Source organism: Heteronotia binoei, chromosome 14 (genome assembly GCF_032191835.1).
Source record: "Heteronotia binoei isolate CCM8104 ecotype False Entrance Well chromosome 14, APGP_CSIRO_Hbin_v1, whole genome shotgun sequence".
In the NCBI taxonomy this organism is placed as follows: Eukaryota; Metazoa; Chordata; class Lepidosauria; order Squamata; family Gekkonidae; genus Heteronotia; species Heteronotia binoei.
The window spans coordinates 22,347,364-22,363,510 of record NC_083236.1 but is presented as its reverse complement, the minus strand read 5'-3'; the positions used below and the strand labels follow the sequence as shown (position 1 = coordinate 22,363,510).

Here is a 16,147-nt window from a genome sequence, read left to right as displayed (position 1 = left end):
AAACAGGAATTAATGATGAATCAGACTAATCTTGAGAGGCATTTGGAAAAACATGGTATTCAGAAAGGCTCACTCAAAACGAAATGGCACACCTCCTCCATGTGATACATAAATTTCCAGAGCAGTTTGGCCATTATGCACTACAGGTTTTAGTATTCAACTTCCAGAGGGTTCATTTGACAGAACAAACGTTTTTATAATAAACAATCAATACTCAGACTTAAAACAGTATTAATATTCATAAGAAATATTCAAATTCATTAAGAACAATAGCTAAGCAACAATAGCTGAACAGCCACCAACTTGCTTCGTATTTTATTTTAACATGAGGCTCTCTTTGCGTTTCAGTTGTCTTTCATTTTCATTTGAGTCCAGATACCGAGTAAGGTCCAAGGTTAGTACTTGACTGAACATAAAATCATCTTCCTGAGAAGGAAAATGGTCCAAATGAGTACAGAACACCTTACCATAATGACACAACAAAACCTCAACTAAGTAACTTTTTACTACTGCCTTACAATTAAAATGAAAGGACAACCAAATATTTAATGATGAATATGTATGTATTCATCATATATATTCACTTGCACCTGCTGGCATGGCCTTGGGTCAGCCATAGCTCTGGCAGAGGTTGTCCTTGAAAGAGCAGCTGCTGTGAGAGCCCTCTCAGCCCCACCCACCTCACAGGGTGTGTTGTGGGGGAGGAAGATAAAGGAGATTGTGAGCTGCTCTGAAATTCAGGGTGGAGGGCGGAATATAAATCCAATATCTTCTTCTATTTATACATTATAAACTCAGTGTGTACCTATTCTACAAAAGTGAAATCATACCCTATTTCTATTTATTTTTAAAAAAACGGAGTGGAGGGAGTGTGTGTGTGTGCTGACTTATGGCATCCCCATAGGGTTTTCAAGGCAAGAGGCATTTAGAGGTGGTTTGCCATAGCCTGCCTCCACATCATGACCCCAGTATTCCTTGATGATCTCCCACCCAAGTGCAAGCCAGGGCTGACCCTACTTAGCTTCTGAGATTTGACAAAATCAAGCTAGCCTAGGTTGTCCCGATCAGGATGGGTAAAATATACCTGCGCACAGACTCCAATTAAAGCATCTGCTTTAGAATAAAACTCTTCCTTTAGAGAGATAACTATGATCTGAAACTTTTCGTGGGACTGTTGCTTGATGTAACTTGATACCTAGAAACAGGGAAAGCGATTTGAAGTGGGCTTGTCAGACAAGAACACATGGATTAGAAAGCTATTTAACAACAGATAAAAACATTATACCCATAGCAAGGTAGGAAATTCTATTAATGAGTGTTGGAGGGGTGGTGGAGAAAATACCTCTCCCCTTCTTGACACCCTACACTGTCAAGCCCAGCATCCACCAGCCCCAATGGAGCCATGAATGCTCCTTGTAAACATCCACACACTGATGAGTGGATCAGTAGCAGCTGCACCTTTAACAGCCAGATGGCCAGTAACAGGTGGCCCTTTGAAAGCCAGAGATCTGACAATAAGTTGTCTGAAAGCTCCACCTTTGGGGCAAGAAAGGCAGCAGCAAAAGAAAGATTGCTCAGTGGACACTACTGTTCTCTCTCATGTTGGGCCACACCCTCACAGAGTTCTGGAAAGTGGGAAGCAACTGAACATGCCTCAGGCCTGGGGAGGGCCTTTAAAAGGCTAGAAAGAGGAAGCTGCCAGTGCCCAGGATGGTTTTCTCTTTGATAGTAAAAAGTGCATATAGGAGAACCCCAAGCCCCACACACACAGCTGTTGATCCAGACACTTTTCTCCACTCCCACAGATAAGGGTGGTTGGAGAGTTCACCACATTTTCCACATGTGGTCTTTATCTCTGAATAGGGCAGACATGGGAGCGATGTTAACCTAATCTGGTCTAAGCCTAACTCTTAACAGAGTGCTCATGGCAGCAAAAAGTTGTTCATATGGGCCTTACCATTTCTTCAGTAAGAAGGGCCACAGAGAGGGAACAAACATTTTCAACCAGCTTATTTAATTTCAGCTAGCCTTGCCAGAATTTGTGCAATAAAGGACTTTTTTCTTAGTAGTTTTCCCTTGGCATGACTTGTCATTACAGGAACAAACATGGGAAGGTGAGGTGAGGGGAATTCAGACTTCCTCCTTGCATGTGTTGGTGGAATTCAGACTTCCTCCTTGCACTTCAACTTCCACTGCAAACTGTATTTTGAGGTTAGATCACAAACCATGGTTCATTCTGGTAATAGGGAAGAGAGCAAACCGCTGCACGTTGATGGCATAGAATCACAAACTATGGTTTGTTATAAGGTGTTTGCTGTTGAGCAGCATGTGCAAGGGCAAGCGCAGCCAAGGATGTCCTAGTTCAGGGGACCAACCTTTTTGAGCCTGTGAGCACTTTTGGAATTCCTATATGGTGGCAGGTACAGCGATAAAATAGCTGTGACAGAAAGTGGACCCAACCACAAAATCAGGGAGCGAGGTCATGCATAATTCTAACAGTAACTGTTCAAGATTTCAGGCAGAAGCTCTTTTTAACAGGATGCCTTTATAAATGAACATATTGTTTCAAAATGCTTTCTTGCATACACCTTACTTTCAGTCATGCAGCAAAGATCCTTGTGCCATGCGGGCAGCTGCTGTCAAAGCAACCTTATTAATTCAATAGCCAGTCAGAAGCCCTGCTGGACAAAAGCCTCACCTAGCCCCACCCACTTTCTAAAAATACTTGGTGAGCACCAGGAAAACTGTTGGTAGGGGCATGGGGCGCTAACTGATTTCCCCAGCAACAAACCATGATTTGCTAAGTGAGAACCATGCCTTTTCCTTAGCTTTAAAATATTACTTTCAAATGCAAATACAAAATCCAAATTTTGGCATTGGAATATTGTTCATTCCTCTTTAAGAGATAACAGAGTTAGGGGTGCTTACCTTGCTAATGTTCGTGTTATCTAGAGCTGCATCTACTTCATCCAAAACGAAAAAGGGGGCAGGTCTAAAGCTACAGAACCAAGTAAATGCACTTAATTTATTAAGGTAAATTGTTCCTTTATAACGAAACTTAAAAAACCCCAGCAGATTGCTATTTCACCAGGAGCTAAACTGGAACTAACAAGTTAAATTACTGCTGCTTTTCTACACACATTAATGTTTTGGTTTATTTGCATTTAATCTCAGCACCTTTCCTATGAAGACTAATGGCAAGAACAAGGTATCACCAGCTCCTACCGGGCAGAGCTAGTATGGAAAGCTTTTTCCCTAAATATTGAACGTTCCAAATTATAGTCTGCACAGTCAACACTGCATCAGTGAGTACCTGGTAATACTTTGCATCTTGGATCTGTTTTTCAGAGGGATAACAATTCTTGTGCTGTAATGATAACAATTCCCTGCCTGTAGAACTGGATGTTCCAAAAATCAGCAAAAAAATTCAGGATTCAGCCAATGGAATCTCACAACCAAGTGAACGGTCCCAATCACTAATTATAGGATATGTGTAGGCACAATGAGAAAGGGCTGAGAGGCATCTTTCAAATGACTTTGCAAAACTCTAGCCTCTTAGTCAGAAGGGGAAGAATGCAGGGCACATCATATACTCCTATTTTTTAAATGCACAAGAACCAGACTTTAACGACTGGCTCCTGTAGAAATACTTATCTGTGAGCCAAAAGAGATGTGACAGAAGCCATGGATTTCCAGCAATCTAGAAATGGAAAATTACACACATGGTCTGAGTTCCAAGGCTGCACAGAAAAGGAAGAAGGCATCTAACCCTGCTTGCTTTTGCAAGGTCTCTTTTGTTAATGGTTTCATGGAGAAAAGGGGGGTTTAAAGGACAAATCCTTTTTTCTCTAAAAATGCTAAAAACAGTGTGAAGAGTCTAGTTTTATTTCCATCTTGCCTGTTTTGGCCCTGCAGGAATGCAGCCAGTTACCAGCATGTATTAATCTGTACTTCACAGAACGCTGAAGGATGAGTGTACTTTATATGTGCACATATGGTGTAAGAGAAGACCAACAAAAGCAACATTACGAAAGAATGTAAATCCCATATAACTATTTATTTGCCTATATTTTCAAAAGTATTTGAGGACACCTACAGCAGAATAATTTATGCACTGCTGTATTACCTGTGCACTGCAAACAGAAGAGCCAAAGCTGCAACTGATTTTTCACCTCCTGACAGGTTGTCCATTGGCATAAATCGTTTTCCTGGAGCTACACAGTTATAGCTAATGCCTTCCAAGTAAGGTTCTTCAGGATTCTCTGGGCTAAGAAATGCCTAAAGCACACAAGCTGTTTTAGTCAGTTAATAAAGAAACACTCAATCTAAGCAATCTTGCTATTTCAATCATTACTGATAAAATATGGCTTACAGTTATTCTCCAGAAAGCAGAAAACATAAATGTATTTCAGTTTGGGATGTAAAGACAAAACTTATACACATTGCACTCTGGGGTATATTCACGCCTCAAGACAAATTCCAGTGTACTGGGGGTAGAGAAGGGCTCATAAAAAAAAAAGTGTAATGACAGAAGTCAATGGGTTGAAGACAAACTATGCAGGCAATTTTACTGATTTCTCCTCACTATATTCCCTAGTCATTTCTCAAGGTCCCTAGTCCTCCAAAGAACAGCTTTTTATGAAGATCACTGCACTGGGAGATGGGAGAAATTTCCATCTTCTGCTGATGGAAAATCACTGAGTTTCATAATCCCCAAAGCCTAGGACCATTCCACCTGAGTCAGAATGTTTCTTCTGAGTAGAGTCACTCCTCCTTTTTTTGCGTAATGAATACTGATGTTTCTTTTGCACCAGTCTGACTACAATCTACCTAAACTCTGCAATCTCCACTTTCCAGATTAGAGAGCAAGGATATAAATTACAATTGCTTTCTTGCATCATTTCTAATCTGGATCTGGTTTAACATGACTGTTTTATTACAAACAGTTCGTTACAAATAGAACATGACACGTGCTTTCTTGAACAATCCTGATTTTGGACTGCTAACTGTTGAATCTTGGTCAGTCAATAATAAACATGACTACTGATAATAGCAAGTACCTGGAAAAAGTACAAACCTGAGCTCCGTTGTTTCTGCACAGTTTCTTGTAGATCTGATCAATAGCTACAGACACATGCTCAAAACACTGACTGAATAAATCGTATCTTCTTTTTTTTACTTGTTCAAATTCTTGCCTACATAACTTGGCTTCCTTCCTGTGGGCCTCAAATACTACAAAAAGATAAGTGAGCCGGCTTTAATAGAATGTAGCGACTGTATAATTCTGGGATAACTTTGTAACTTCCCACTTAGCATGGTAAGCAAATACAAAAAAAAAAGTATACCCCTTCCAAGGGAAATAAGATTCCAGTGCTATATTGCAAGACCATTTTGTTCTGACTAAAGATTACAATTTAAACTGTGCTGTGTTCTACTGCAGTTTCACTTGTCCAATCTCTGATTACTTAACTTCTTAGCACTTTCAGGGAGGGAAGAAAGAAAGGGAGGCAAAACGAAAAATTTGTCTCACTGTGAATCTGCCTTCTTGGTAGTCCAGAGGTGAGGCAGTCCCAACTTCTGGGAGAATCCCTATAATCAGGCAAGGTCTCCAATCTTTGTGCAATTCCTGGAGGAAGGGGCTTCTATATTGGATCCCAGTCTGGTCCTGAAACAGTATCACTCCCACCCCAATAACAAAACCCAAGAAGAACCATTAACTAACAGTTACAAAAAAACCCCAACGTAATGGTGCAGAGGTACAAACATAATGTTGAAGCAACTCCCAGAGAAGCTCACCAGGAAGAAGATGGAAGCAGGGTGAGGAAGCCCTAGGTCCAGATAGCAAATCCTCTTTGTTCCAAGAGCGGGATCAAGATTTCCACCCTCAAGTGGAAAGAGAGTGCCCCACCCCTTGATCACTGAGAATGAAGATTCATGGTGAGGTAAATTTTCTGTTCTTCAGTTGTCTGTGGTGGGGCAGTCTCAACTTCTGAGACACAGAAAAGCAATGTTCCCCAGGGAGGGAAGAGAATTGGCTCCTAGATCGAGAGGACGTGCTGTAGGACCCTTCTTTCAAAGACAGCCTCAGCAGAGGATAATTTATCAATCCTGTAGTGTCTGGTGAAAGAGTGAACAGACCTCCTGGTGGCAGCCTTACATATTTAAGGAAGGAAAGGATCTGTAGACAGTAGAGGTTGCCACCCCTCTTGAGGGAGTGTGCCTTGATGCCCAGAAGAGGGTCTAGATCTGCAGACTTGTAAGTGAGAAGTATACAACCTCTAGCCAATGTTGCCTCTAAGCTGCAGTCTTGTGAGCAAAAATTCTACTTTGTGAGCTACTAGCATTAAAGATGTGAGCCACTGGTAATAAAGCAGTGAGCTACTGCATAAATTAGTGTGCTCTAGGGTCATCCTTCCTGAGCTAAGACAAAAATGTGTGAACTGAAAGCTAAAAATCTGTGAGCTAGCTCATGCTAACTCAGCTTAGAGGGAACTTTGCCTCTAACTCACATACTAATGGTAGAAATAGAGGCTCTGCGCCCTAGGGAAGCCTTCCTGAAAGAGACAAACATATAGTTAGTTCGATGAAAGGGCTTAGTCCTATCAAAGTAGAAGCCCAGAGCCCTCTTATCATCCAAAGAACACCACTCCTTCTCTTGAGGGTATTTGGGACTAGGCCCTGTTTTTGGGAAGGCTGTGCTGGAACCAGCAGGTTTGTTTGCATCAGGCACTTCCACCTCTGTTATTAACCAGAATTTCTAAAATGTGCAACACTTTTGAAAGGATCTTGTAGAAGACTTCCTGTGTGAAGAGATGAGTCTGCATGGTGGTGATCACAGGTCCTTCCTCATCCGATAGCTCAGTCACTTCCTTAGGTGAGGAAGAATCAGAGCAGTCAGATTCCTCATAATCATGGCCCAAGAGACAGTTTGGTTCTCTGCTATGCCTGGTGGAATGATTTAATCTTCTTTTGGGTTGAGAAGGAGATTGTATTCACTCAACTACAGGATGCAGTACTAGTGAGTGAGTGATGTCCATATCTAAGAGACTTAGCAGAGTCCCTGAAATTAGGAATAGCCTGAGAAATGGCTTCTCTGATTTCTCTTTACAGTTTCCCTTTAATCCAGGCTACAAGATTAGCCTGAGTGTTGTCCTGAGAGGTCCAAAGATAGGATTTCTGCCAGGTCAGACTGTTGTTGGGAGCCGTGTGCAAAGCCCTGGGAGGAGGAGGGGGGTAGTTCATGACTCAGTCATCAGTCCTCTTGTCAGTCCTATACAATCCTGAGGCATGGATTCAGAAAGGCCTGCCTGCACCACCATTTCCTGCCTTTTTTTTAACAGAGGAAAAACCAATAAAAACCCACCCAGGCTTCAAGTTAGGCACCTTCTTACTGGAATTCAGAAGGTTGGTGGAAGGCTGGTGGTACAGGTAGTGCTAAGGCTTGCTGTATTCAGCCTACCCAGTAAGCCTCTGGAGACCATGTGGAGGGGGTGGGTGCTCCAGTGTGGCAGCCACCAATGCTCCTACTGAGAGAGTAACAGGGAAAGCTCCCAGCCCAAAGATCTCCCAAGCTACAGGGTCTCCAGAGATTCTGAGAGGCAAAGGAGCTGGGGAGAAGATCCCCACTACTGCATGTGACTCCTTCTGCTGCCTAATGAACTGGGTGGTGAAGGAAGGAAAGAAGAAACGACAAACCGAATGAAAAACACTAAGGGATTAGAAATACAACAAGAATTGTGGTGCTCCAACAGAGCACAGCCGACAATGTCTGCCTTGAGGCAGGGCTGAAGATGGGATCCAGGAGAGAAGCCCCTCCCCCCAGGAATCACACAAAGATTGGTGACCCTGCCCCACTCCGGTCCACTGGAGAACAAGTAAGTAAATGAACAGCCATGCAATCTAGCACACCCAGATTAAGATCTAGTATGCTGCTATTAACAGTCTTTTGAAAGCATCCACAGCATGGTAAATTGGGATTTGGGTACATGGCGGGAAATTCAGACAGCATTCTGCATAGATAGCAACATACATTTCCAAAACCATGTACACGTACACACATACAGTCTTAAAACAGGCCCATCTTGCAAAACCAAATTAATACTGATTGAAATGTGCAAAGAAAGCATTGAGGGGAAGGGAGAACACCGGTAACTCACTACAACCACTATTAATCAGAAGACTTCAGTATTACCATCAGCTGATTCTTGGAATCTGCCTGTAACAATATGTAATCTCTCCATGGCTTTCATGTTTGGCGCTGCTGTTTTTAATAAAGCATTTTCTTTAGCTGCTACTTCTTGCTGAAGTCGTGCTAGGTGGGTCTCAGTCTCTTTATCAGACTGTAACTCCTAGTTTTAAAACAAGACAAGATGCTGTAGACAGTCTCCTGGAAAGTAAGGACTTTTAAACATGAAGGCTGTGAGTGAGAAGTTGCTAGCCCTAAGAACCTATATGTGAATGGCCCTATATGAACTCTGTTGCGCTCAAGGAAGGAAACATACATTTCTGGAGAAAAGTGTCATGAAGAGTCAAAACATTTTGCTGCATTGTTAGGAGGAGGAGAAGGACAGGTTTTAATACTTTCAGGAACTGAAGTGCTTCATCAGTGGAACTCATGGAAAAACCCAAATTGGCAGCATTCTAATTCATCTGGCTAGTTCCTAATATGCTGGAAAAGGGGGCCAGGAATGACAGCATTTTTGTTTGTTTCACATACTGTATTCCCACAAGTGAACTGTGAAGATGTGTTCTGGAAACTACACTTCTTTGAATTCACCAGAAACGGGGAGACATGGGCGGGGGGGGGGGGGGGGAGAACCCTGCTGGCAGACACCATATGTATACTCCCTCCTTTCACTTTGCCCCATCTCACCACCTTGTTGCTTCACGTGAACAGGGCAGATAAGCTTATGTGGGGTGGAGAAAAGGACAAGAGCAAGGACATATATTTTTAAGTCCACGTTCATATTCTTTCATCTTATCAGTTCCACTACTGATTTTTATTACTGTTCATCGATGCCATCTGTGCAAGCACACTTTGGGACTGTGTTTGCGCAAGCCAGCTGTGGGACATTTTCTTTCTAGCTCAAAAACTCCAAAGAGGGGGGTGCCCTGACCTTCTTCAGAGCCAATGCATCCGTGGGATTCCCATCCAACGCATCACCTGCTATGTCACCAGGCACCCCCTTCCCTCAGTTCCCACTAAGCAGCTGCAAGCCCCCTTCCATGGCACAATAGGCCATGTGAGAGCTCACGGCGGGGCAGGAGGGAGGGAATGTGTGTCTATACAGAAGAAGGTGATGAACAAGTTACAGTAAATGCAAATCTGTTTTCATCTTTCTTCTTCTTGTGCAGCCCCACATTGGGACCATTAGTGAGCTACTGTGGTAACATCGAGGGAGGCACCAATGAATTGTATTCACTTAGAGGGTTCAAGGCAAGTTTTTTCCCCCATTTTACCATTAGGCCTAACCTGCCATAAGTGGAAATGGTGTGGTCATTCAGCAGGTCACAACTGGGAGCCAAAATAAACCAATTGTCTAGGTATGGGAAAATAGAGCAATCCAGCATGCACAGTTACACCACCACTATAGCTATATACTTGGTGAGTACTCTTGGTGCAGTAGCAAGTCCAAACGGGATGGACATGTACTGGAACACACTACAGAACCCTGCCTGAACCACAAATACTTCCTATGGGATTGGTGGACTGAAATCTGAAAATAGGTGTCCTTTAAATCAACATCTGCAAACCAGCAAGGGCAAAAAACTTGATCACAGAAGAAAGTGAGACCATTCTAAATTTTGAAATTTGTTTAATTTTCTGAGATCCAGTATGAGCTTGAGCCCACCATCTTTTTTATCTACAAGAAAAAATACTGAATGGGAACTCCGGCAATGAAGACCACCCAGGACCTGTTTCACTGTGCCCTTCTGCCCTAGCTGAACTCTTGAGTTCTGGATAGGGGTTATCCACTGCAGTTAAAGCCAGGTAGCAAGGGGGTTGGGGCAACAATTCTAATCTATAACCTTTCTGAACTATAGACAAAACCCAGTTATCAGAACTAATCTGGCACCAAACTGCAAACTGTCCCAGTCTATCGTTAAAACTGGGAGCATCTGCAGCTACTGGGGCAGACAGTCAGTACTTTGCTGCCTGCTGGCACTGATTCTTCTGGGAGTTCTGTTGAGTAGGCCTTGGCTGCAGGGTACCCTTTCTTTTTAAAAAAGGAAGATGATGCAAAAGAGCATTGTGGATACATGAATGACAGCTGATGGTGCTGTCTCTGGCTCCTGTAGAAAGGGGTAACAATGCCTTGTACCTTTGAGAGAAACATTGTCTCTGGGCCAGAGTTCAGGAAATCACGCTCAGTTATCTGGTGGTTCTTCTTCATAGAGGAGAGGAACTCATCCATGGACTGTGGCTTTCCCTATCAGCTGGGGATGAATGCTGTCTTCTGAAACTCATGAAGATGGTGGTGGGTGCATGGACAAAAACTCACAGGAGTCTTGCTTTACTTTGTATAAATTTTCAGTCTTATGAGGTGTGGACTCATTGGAGACTGGTTTCTGCCAGAATGGAACTATGAGGTCAGAAAGACCTTCCGAGATCAGAAATGCCTGAAGTGATGGAGTAGAGATAACTCAAACTACTGTCCTTCAGATGATTATCTGAAGTGGAAACATCAACATCATGGGCTTTTGCCATTCTTAGTATTGTTTTCCATAAAGACAGAGGTCTTCATTAGGAGATATTGGGGTCAGGTCACCCACAGTATCGTTGGCTGATGGCTCTAAGGCACTCTCACAACTATAACAAGATACTACAGAGGCCTCTTTTTCAGGCTCATGGTATGGAGACCGGTGTAGAGTGGGCATCCATGTATCCCCATGCATTCAGATCATGCCCCTCTGAAGTTCGAGAGTGAAGTCCAGCCTACTTATTTAAATAGGATAGAGATTTATACTAAGAATGCTGAGGGGGCCCACAGGTTGCCAAGATAAGGGGGGGGGTCTTGATTCCAAGGGTACAAAATTATCCTGCAGGGATGCCAGGTTGGTCATCATCTGCATCCGAAAAGGAACAGGCAAAGGAGGCTATATGTGGTGATGGGGTGCATGGGGGAACTAGAATGACATCCTGATCAGCCTTCAGACTCTTAGAAGACTTGACATGTTCCAACTTGGGTGCAAACTCGGTCTTCTCCTTATGCTTCAATTTCCTATGCTTCTTCACAGAAGTTTCAAAATGCAACTACACCTTGGTTAACAGTCCTGGAGAAGGTGAATGCGGGTGCATAGGTTCTGCCTCAAGAGCAACCAAAGTGGTTCTTTTGGGAACAATTGGAGCCATCCTGACAGTCAGACTCATAGGAAACTAATGGACTGATGGGGGCCCAGAACAGGGTTAAGCAGTCAGACGCTTTACCCTGAGAGTGCCTTGGACACCATGATGAGAGATGATAAACAGGGAGACCTGGATGATGGGGCTTATCTCCTGTGAAATAGACTCCTGAAGGAGTGCAAAGCCAGTCCACAATGGACAAAATGATGACAAAGAAATGATGCAGTGCATTAGGAAGCTTCCTAACCTTGCAGCGGTAAAAAAAGGAACTGAAGAAAAGGGGCACCTCCCAATGGAGCACATGATGCATTGGGTGGGTATTATGCCTGGAAAAACTGCCATTCATTGGCTCCAAAGAAGGGCATGGCACCCCCTCTTTGGAGTTTTTGAGCTAGAAAGCAAATGTCCCATGCCAGGCTGCAAAAGTACAGTCCCAATGTGGAGCTGCATGAGAAGATGCAAGATGAACAACATGTTAACATATTCATGTCACTCTTGTACAGATTATTAAGATGAGCACCAGAAAATGCTAGCGTAGACTGCACAGGAAAAACTGTGCCAGTTTTCCAAGCTCTGGAAAAATCTCTAAATGTTGACAGCAAAATATAAATGTTAAACAAAGTTCTATTGTTTAATTATTCACATGTTTAAGGTTTACCTTCCTAGAAAGGAGGGAGAATTCTTTGGCTCAAACTGCCTATCCAAACAAGAGAGGAATGTTGCAGCTGTGAGGCCTATCTCACTTTAAATTCAGGCTTTCTAAGCTGCTGCAGTCTATATTCCAAGTTAAAGAAACATGAAGTCATCAGCTGTAATAAACTGGTCTTAGCAGATATTCTTACCTTCAGTTCATCTGTAAGACTCCTATAATCTATACAAATTGCCTGTTCTCTTTCAAAGATATCAGTTGTCACTTCACTACTTTCAGTACCAGTTCCCAGCTGTAACAAACACCACAATGAAATAACCATCCAAACTACACAAAGAATATGAAACCAAACAATTAACATATAGATTTGAATGTGATTATGTTATTAAATATGAACAAACGTTTCTGAAAAAATAATCACAAAGAGAGACTATTAAATGAAGGATAGCAGGACACCATGAGATCTGACACTTTCTAACCTCCTGAAGTACTCAGAACAGAGCTACACAGGCCAAGTCAGGAGAGTGGGGTGACCTCTTCACTGCTACTTCACAGAGTAGGAATGTACACGTAAGCAGATTTTCCCTTTCTCTCTGTCAGGAGAAGGCAGTTCTTACAGTATGTACAAAAGCGGTCTCTACCCTAGGGTGGATCACATAACAAGCACCTCACAGGATATGTGGACTCCACTGTCAAAGCTGATATTGCCGAGGAGACATAAGAACATAAGAGAAGCCATGTTGGATCAGGTCAATGGCCCATTCAGTCCAACACTCTGTGTCACACAGTGGCCAAAAAATTTATATATATACACACACACACACTGTGGCTAATAGCCACTGATGGACCTCTGCTCCATATTTTTATCTAACCCCCTCTTGAAGCTGGCTATGCTTGTAACTGCTACCACCGCCTGTGGCAGTGAATTCCACATTTTAATCACCCTTTGGGTGAAGAAGTACCTCCTTTTATCCATTCTAACCCGACTGCTCAGCAATTTCATTGAATGCCCATGAGTTCTTGTATTGTGAGAAAGGGAGAAAAGTACTTCTTTCTCTACCTTCTCCATTCCATGCATAATCTTGTAAACCTCTATCATGTCACCCCGCAGTCGACGTTTCTCCAAGCTAAAGAGCCCGAAGCGTTTTAACCTTTCTTTATAGGAAAAGTGTTCCAACCCTTTAATCATTCTAGTTGCCCTTTTCTGCACTTTTTCCAATGCTATAATATCCTTTTTGAGGTGCGGTGAACAGAATTGCACACAGTATTCCAAATGAGACCGCACCATCGATTTATACAAGGGCATTATGATACTGACTGATTTGTTTTCAATTCCCTTCCTAATAATTCCCAGCATGGCGTTGGCCTTCTTTATAGCAATCGCACACTGTCTTGACATTTTCAGTGAGTTATCTACCACGACCCCAAGATATCTCTCTTGGTCAGTCTCTGCCAGTTCACACCCCATCAACTTGTATTTGTAGCTGGGATTTTTGGCCCCAATGTGCATTACTTTGCACTTGGCCACACTGAACTGCATCTGCCACGTTGACGCCCACTCACCCAGCCTCAACAGATCCCTTTGGAGTGCCTCACAATCCTCTCTGGTTCTCACCACCCTGAACAATTTAGTGTCATCTGCAAACTTGGCCACTTCACTGCTTACTCTCAACTCCAAATCACTGAACAAGTTAAAGAGCATGGGACCCAGTACTGAGCCCTGCGGCACTCCACTGCTTACCGTCCTCCACTGCGAAGACTGCCCATTTATACTCACTCTCTGCTTTCTATTAATTAGCCAGTTTTTGATCCACAAGAGGACCTGTCCTTTTACTCCATGACTCTCGAGCTTACTAAGGAGCCTTTGATGAAGAACTTTATCAAAAGCTTTCTGGAAGTCAAGGTAAACAATATCTATCGGGTCTCCTTTGTCCACATGTTTGTTCACCCCCTCTAAGAAATGTAACAGGTGAGGCAAGATCTTCCCTTACAGAACCCATGCTGAGTCTTCCTCAATAACTCGTGTTCATCAATGTGCCTACTCATTCTGTCCTTGATAATGGTTTCTACCAACTTTCCCGGTATTGAAGTCAGACTGACTGGCCTGTAGTTTCCCGGATCTCCTCTGGAACCCTTTTTAAAGATGGGGGTGACATTTGCTACCTTCCAGTCCTCAGGAACGGAGACAGATTTCAATGAAAGATTACATATTTTTGTCAGAAGATCCACAAGTTCAACTTTGAGTTCTTTCAGAACTCTTGGAAGTATGCCATCCAGACCTGGTGACTTATTAGTTTTTAATTTGTCTATCAGTTGTAAGACCTCCTCTCTTGTCACCTCAATCTGACTCAGGTCTTTCAACACCCCTTCCAAAATTAGTGGTTCTGGAGCAGACAAACACTTCTCATCTTCCACAGTGAAGATGGAGGCAAAAAATGCATTCAGCTTCTCAGCCATTTCCCTATCCTCCTTCAGTAATCCTTTTACCCCATGGTCATCCAAGGGCCCCACTGCCTCCCTGCCTGGTTTCCTGCTTCTAATATATTTGAAGACATTTTTATTGTTGGTCTTTATGTTTTTTTGCAATATGCTCCTCATAGTCCCTTTTTGCCTGCCTGATCACAGTCTTACATTTGATTTGCCACTGCCTGTGTTCCCTTTTATTAATCTCACTTGGACTAGCTTTCCACCGCTTAAAGGAGTCCTTCTTACCTTTTACTGCTGCCATTACTTTGTTTGTTAACCATGCAGGCCTTCTCTTATACCTGTTTGTGCCTTTCCTAACTTGTGGTATATATTTTATCTGAGCTTCTAGGATTGTAGTTTTAAATAGCCTCCAAGCTTCCCCAAGGGTTTTGACTGCATTTACCTTTCCTATTGTTTTATGTCTTGAAAGAGTGTGGTTAGCTACCCACCTACCATCATCAAAGCAGCCTTATACAATCTAGATTAATAATTTCTGACCAGCAGCAAGCTGACCATTTATTTGACAAAGGAGGGTGCTGCCATCTGTCTTCATAATATTTACACCTTTAAGCCTTTGTCCATCCTTGAGATGGGTCTTTGGCTCTGGTCCTGCTTTCCCTCTTTCTTCTGCAATGTACCTGCACTGCCCTGAAAGGCACTGCTGGCAGAAAAGCAAACATAACACTTGCACTGGTGCAAGCAAACTGCTGTCCAGGGTCCTGAATGAGCAAAAAGAGGAGCTCTGGACATCTTTTATCCCAAGCTAGAGGCAGTGAGATTAACTCCCTTTGGCTTTTGGGGGTTCCAAGCATCTTCCTAGCCAAGGGGGTAGACCTTCCCTTAGATCCCCTGAGAAGTCTTCTGTGTCTTTGTGCTTAGTTACTCACAACACCTCCACTGCTAAGGTGCTGTGTATGCCGGAGGGAATGAATCTCTCTGACAGTTTTCCTTTCCTCTGCCACCTTCTGATTCATGTTGAATTTCTCACTCTTGTTCCTACTTTCACTTCTCTCTGAAAATGAGGGACCTCTGCTTTTTATCTGGATGCCTACATGGAACTATCTTTTTGTACCTTTGTCCTTTACAAGAGAAGGCAAATTATTAAATTCATTTCAACCTGGCCACTCCTTAAGAAACACAGCATTTAAATATATTTCTTTTAAAAAATATTTCAAGAAAACCAGTATTCAAAATTACAGTCTTGCAAGAGAGGATTTGTCTGGGTGTGCTTTCAAAAGTGCAACTGTAGCAGTCTATCTTTTTAAAAAGTGATGTGTCATGGGAAAGAAGAACTTAGGTGTGATCACATTAATAAACTTTTATATAAAATTTTTCAAAGTCTAACATTGTCTATCAGACAATCAATCAATGTGCCACAAAAATTTACTGATGTACCTCTATTTCACTGATGTCATCCAGGAATCCCTCAAGAAGGTTTATCTTTAAGTCGCAGAGCTTGCATTCTAGAAGCCTATTGTGCCTTTCTAATTTTTTCTCCTCCAGCAACGCCTCAATTGCTACAGCTTCCTTTTGTAACTTTCCCATCTCTCTGCCAATAAAAATCACAAACACACAAGACATGTCACAGATATTTCACATTCTGAGAATGCGAGATCTAGCCACTTTAGAGCATGCCATGGTTACGACTACTGCAATGCACGTGACATGGGGCTGCCCTTGCTAAGTGT

At 42.7% G+C, this 16,147-nt stretch overlaps 1 protein-coding gene across 4 annotated transcripts in view; it reads right to left on the bottom strand.

The window, feature by feature from the left end:
* Nucleotides 1–238: 238 nt before the first annotated feature.
* The window catches only part of SMC1B (structural maintenance of chromosomes 1B), a 51,561-nt gene continuing 35,652 nt past the window's right edge, over nt 239–16,147 (bottom strand). For all 4 annotated transcript variants that reach the window (XM_060254307.1, XM_060254309.1, XM_060254308.1 and 1 more), the window contains 8 exons: nt 15,855–16,008; nt 12,187–12,285; nt 8,192–8,348; nt 5,078–5,232; nt 4,127–4,278; nt 2,929–2,998; nt 1,085–1,195; nt 239–426 (listed from right to left, as the gene is read on the bottom strand). In XM_060254307.1, coding sequence (XP_060110290.1) covers nt 316–426; nt 1,085–1,195; nt 2,929–2,998; nt 4,127–4,278; nt 5,078–5,232; nt 8,192–8,348; nt 12,187–12,285; nt 15,855–16,008 — 1,009 coding nt within the window. In that variant the 3' untranslated portion in view covers nt 239–315. The remainder of the gene's footprint in view (nt 427–1,084; nt 1,196–2,928; nt 2,999–4,126; nt 4,279–5,077; nt 5,233–8,191; nt 8,349–12,186; nt 12,286–15,854; nt 16,009–16,147) is intronic.